This window comes from Montipora foliosa, chromosome 1, assembly GCF_036669935.1.
Source record: "Montipora foliosa isolate CH-2021 chromosome 1, ASM3666993v2, whole genome shotgun sequence".
In the NCBI taxonomy this organism is placed as follows: domain Eukaryota; kingdom Metazoa; phylum Cnidaria; class Anthozoa; order Scleractinia; family Acroporidae; genus Montipora; species Montipora foliosa.
The window spans coordinates 6,977,336-6,982,335 of NC_090869.1; the positions used below are offsets into that span (position 1 = coordinate 6,977,336).

General features: G+C 38.0%; 1 protein-coding gene across 2 annotated transcripts in view; it reads right to left on the reverse strand.

Annotated features, from left to right (window-relative positions):
• LOC138012415 (L-fucose kinase-like) overlaps window positions 1-5,000 on the reverse strand; it is a 64,663-nt gene that overhangs the window by 46,209 nt on the left and 13,454 nt on the right. For both annotated transcript variants that reach the window (XM_068859278.1, XM_068859210.1), the window contains exon 3: window positions 4,706-4,756. In XM_068859278.1, the coding sequence (XP_068715379.1) occupies window positions 4,706-4,756 (51 nt within the window). The remainder of the gene's footprint in view (window positions 1-4,705; window positions 4,757-5,000) is intronic.

The window sequence follows — 5,000 nt, forward strand, 5'->3', positions numbered from 1 at the left end:
TGACGTCTTCTGTGATCTATTACTGAACAGACCCACAGCTACATGGAATCTATTTGTTTTATATAATAAAGAATTAAACTTTATTCGCATAAAAGGTGATGGTGACGTCAATCGTGCATCTGTCCTCTAATAGATCGTAGGCAAGAACCAATCAAAATCCGTGAATAACTTGGGTTATTACATAATAAAGATTAAACTGGATTCACAATCTCAGATCACACAGATACTTCGTTCCCAAAGAAACGAAGAATCCAAAAACTGCTTCTTCTGGCGTAACAGCCCACTTTCAGCCGGTTAGGATTAAATGTAATTTGTATCAAATGTGTGGTTCCAGAAAATATCCATACCCCCACCACGGAAGACAATTGGAAATTCCGAGGGAGAGGGGGGGTTAAAGGGCAGTAATTTCCAAGGGGTAGGGGGGTTTCGTGGGAAACTACTTTTCCAAAGGGTCACGAACCACATACAAAACATTGAAAGCAACATACGATCGATCTGAAGCACAAAACACACTATCAGACGATGTTTTGAAACAAAAGTCAGTTTTGAGATAAAGTTAATACTATTAGCTTCAATGTTTCCGTTTTTCTTTGAGTTAGCTAGCGCTACAATCTCCCGAAGCTAAGAACAATGTGTCTTTCATTTGGGACGGATTCAAAACATTTAAAATGGTGGTCTCAATTGGAGTCTTGTCCCCAGACTTCCACGTTTGTCTCTTTTTCCTCCAACCAACACTTCCGTTCACTTGAGTATCACTTTTCGCTACCTTCACATGCAGTAAACACATTTTTGATAGGATTTATGTTTTACTGGGGGTAGTAACTCATTGAAAATGCGATAAGACGCAAGTTCCCACCATCTCAACGCTTGTGTGCAACGACATTTTCTTTTTTGTGGGTGGCATTTAGACCACGGACAGGAACCGGGAGTCAAGTTTTCTCTTCTTTGAGTAAACGCAATATTTATTGCGGCCTCGGGAAACGATTGTTGAGGTTCAGTTCGTTATGTCAAACTGGAAATTCTAAAACAGGAGTTTGACTACTCATTGGAGGAAGTAAATCGCGCCAAAAACAATAACAGTCACCCTCTCGCTTCCATCCGTGGCTCAAAGGCAAGCAATAGTGAGGCTGTGTGTCATTTACCGGCGAGATGAAGACTGCACATAAATCGCCATATCTAAGTTTACAAATATGATGGATTATTTTGGCATCAATAATATTCTTTGTAAAACAATCGCCTTTGTGACGACGTTCACGAAACCTACCGCGTCAACTTTTGTGGTCCCTAAATATTAAAGAATCAATCTGAAGAAACTGACAAAATGTGTAGACAAAGGAACCTTGTAAGTTTCTGTTTTATTTACTATGGTTTGCGAAGTTGTTTAAGCGAGTGAACTGTTCTCATCGAAGTTCGCACAAAAACGTGAAACAGTCGACGTGCAACCCAAATGTTTAAGCTTTGCAAAGTTGATAGCACACAAGCTGAAAGTTTAGCTGGATAATGAGCTTAACAAAGCGTTATATTTTTCTAAAAGTTAACCTTAATGTTTACACTGTTGTAATAAAATTCTACCGCAATTACGTAACTAATTCACTCTCGTTTTTATAAATAAAAAAATTCTGGAAATTCCTGAGGGGAGGGGGGGTCATCAAAGACCCCCCTGGAACGGAAAATCCAGGGGGGAGGGGGGGTGCAAATCAAAAAGTCTTCCGTGGTGAGGGTATGGATATTTTCTGGAACCACACAATTGAAGTTCAGTGAAAAATTTATGAATTCCTTTATTATGATTGCTCACCATGATTCACACAAATCGTGGGAACGAATGTGTACTTTCACACGAATACCACTTTTTTTCAGATCTGTCTTCCAAAGAAATGGACAGATCATGAATCCTAAAAATCCGGATTCAGATCTGATCTAATGAATCCACTGGGAGAGTGGATTCTTCAGATCCAGATAATTATCCATTTTCGGATTTTAGTAAAGAAACGCAAAGACCGCTTTTGGATACAAGAATCTAGATTTTCCCAAAGAAACGCACCTAAATTTCGATTTCAGTAAAGATCATGATAGTAAGGACTACAGTGTACAGCTTCATTTTCACAAGATTCTGTTTAAGAAAGGCACTCTTGCGACATCGACTGGACAACCCTGGGACCATATTTAACAATTATTCCATGAGTGCACGTTGGATATGAGATGGTATTAAAATAGACAATGAGGCGCATAGCACCGAGTTGGCTATAACCAGTCTCATACCCAACAAATGGAATAATTCTTTTATTAAATCCCTTAACCTCGAAAAGTTTGGAAGTACGAGATAGGAGCAAAAAAGGTGAGTTTCCAAAATCGGAAAATTTTGATGATGATGTGATATTGTGTAATACATGTCCCTGGTGGTCAGACAGACATGAGGCTCATCACAAAAACAAACCTTTTCACGTACTTCTAAAACTTTTCACAAAAACGTTTTGTTTTTTTTTGCATTATTCAGAGAGAAATTTCGGCTTTTAAATTGACAGCTTTTAAAAGAGATCTTCTAAGTTTGGATTTACATCCGATTTAAAACCGATATCAGACATCATTAGAAAGAGAGACAAATTGCTGTTTGAGAAAGTTTGTGTTGATGGACACATCCTGCATGACCTTCTACTGCCTAAAAGGACAATTTGCCTACTTCATCAAAGAGAATTAACTATTTACAAATGTACTGACCAAGAGTCCATACAGAGGGCTACAAACATGCATTTGTAAATCATTGTTTATTGCACTGATGTATCACATTAATATACTGTTGCCACTGAAATAATATTATTACAATGTAATTATTGGACTTTTATTTTATTGACACATTTGTCAAGTTTCAGTATGTTTGTTTGAATCTTTTAATAAAGACCATTAATTACATGTAGTAGTGGTCGTAGTGGTCGTAGTGGTCGTAGTAGTGGTAGTGGTAGTGGTAGTGGTAGTAGTAGAAGTAGTAGTAGTAGCAGCAGTAGTGGTAGTGGTAGTCAGGTGGTGGTAGTGGTAGTAGTAGTAGTACAGTATTGTGAAAAAGTAATAAGAACGTAATTCAACGAAATGCGCGAATTTCGGGGCTTTTCAACGAAAAATGGCGAATTTTTGTCCAGCGCGAAAGTTCGCAGAAAATTCGCTGAATTTTCGCATTGCCTATTGTTGTAGCTGACGCGAATTTTCGAGCGAAAATTCGCTTTGACCGACAATTCGTTCCGAAATTTCGAGCGAAAATTCGCATTCACTGATAATTTGTTCCGATATTCCGAGCGAAAATTGGAGTCCCAAGTCATACCAGATCACAGCTCGTTTTAAACTCTGGCCTGTTGCTGTCGTGACAAAAACTTGACAACTTGCACATGTGTAGAATGAAAGTCGAAAGGCATCATACAGTGCTCTTCCCTGGTCAAAAAATAATAACAAAGAAGCTGCTATGTAAAAGTCTTTTACCGCTGAATTCAAAGTTTCTCATCAAATGGAAATGGAATCATGCATTGATGTTTTTTTCGCTGCGGTGACTTGCCCGGCGCCTGCCAAAAGGTTAAAAGTTATCCTGAAAATTGGTAAGTAAGCTCTTCATATGTACAAGACATCATGTCAATAAACACTTCTGGTGTAATACAAATGTAGACCCGGGAACCATTTTTGCCGCTGTGACGCTACAAGATAACACTCGCCGGCTCTTCTATATTTACAGCCTTTGCATTGTTGACAATAGTTTGTCCTCACAACCAAAGGATTGAAATTGCATATGTTTTGTCGAGTCTTCTCTGCCGAGAAAGATGAATAAAAACAAATTACAAAGGGCGAATTTTGTAGAGAATTGAAACGGACACAACTACTGAACTATTTCCAAAATACGTGTACTGATCATCAAAGTGCTGTCAAAGTGACTGCAGTTGTTTACAAAACTGAATAGCCGATCGATATGTGATCGATCTTTACAAACCACACTACGAAATTTCGCGTACAACAAGCGAAATTACGCTTTTGGTTTTTCGCGCTGGTCTCGAAAATGCGGCGAATTCTCTTCCTTTGTTTTTAGAGCGAATTTCCGTGCTGGTCTCGAAAATGCGGCGAATTTTCTCTCTTTGTTTTTAGAGCGAATTTTCGCGCTGGTCTCGAAAATGCGGTGAATTTTCTCTCTTTGTTTTAGCGAATTTTCGCGCTGGTCTCGAAAATGCGGCGAATTTTCTCTCTTGTTTTAGCGAAATTACGCTAGAAACATCGCGAAACGAAGCTCGAATTTTCGAGCCAAATTTCGTCGAAAGTTCGCAGGGACAAAGAACGAAATTCGCGCATTTCGCTCTCATTACTTTTTCACAATACTGTAGTAGTGGTAGTAGTAGTAGTAGTACATGTAGTAAGTTAGACCTCATACCAAAAATTTATTGCATGCATGTTTCATACAAGTGACATGCAACATACATTGTATGTTGAACACTGTCTATGGTGCTTGTCTGCTGAAAACTCAAAGTCTGATTTTTTCTTTTTCTGTCCACAAAGCTTTTTCTCACTCTCCACAGCTACACTGTATGCTTCTCTTGACCAAAGTAACTGTATTGTCAAGGGAGATTCTACAGAGCAAGTGCATTTATATGACTACTTACAATGTATTTGTTTACTTAAATGAATTTAATGTGTGACGATTACACTCTACATTGTACATGTATATCAAATATTGTCATACCAGGTGCATAATAAGTATCCTTGCATTCTCCAAAACACTTTCAGTAACAACCTATAAATCAAAATAATTTAATAAGCTCTTCTGAATCAGTAAAAAAGTATTATTAGTATCACCCTGTATTGGCTTATTCCTAACACCAACATCGACTATAGTGACAATTATTTTCCCAATTTAAACCAAAGAATTGCCCTGTCCATCCGTTAAACAAGTTCTTAGGCATATACTTTAATTCAGTCCTGAAATTGAGACTTACTTAATATGTACATTTTACACAGTTTAAGACCAAAGGATTTTC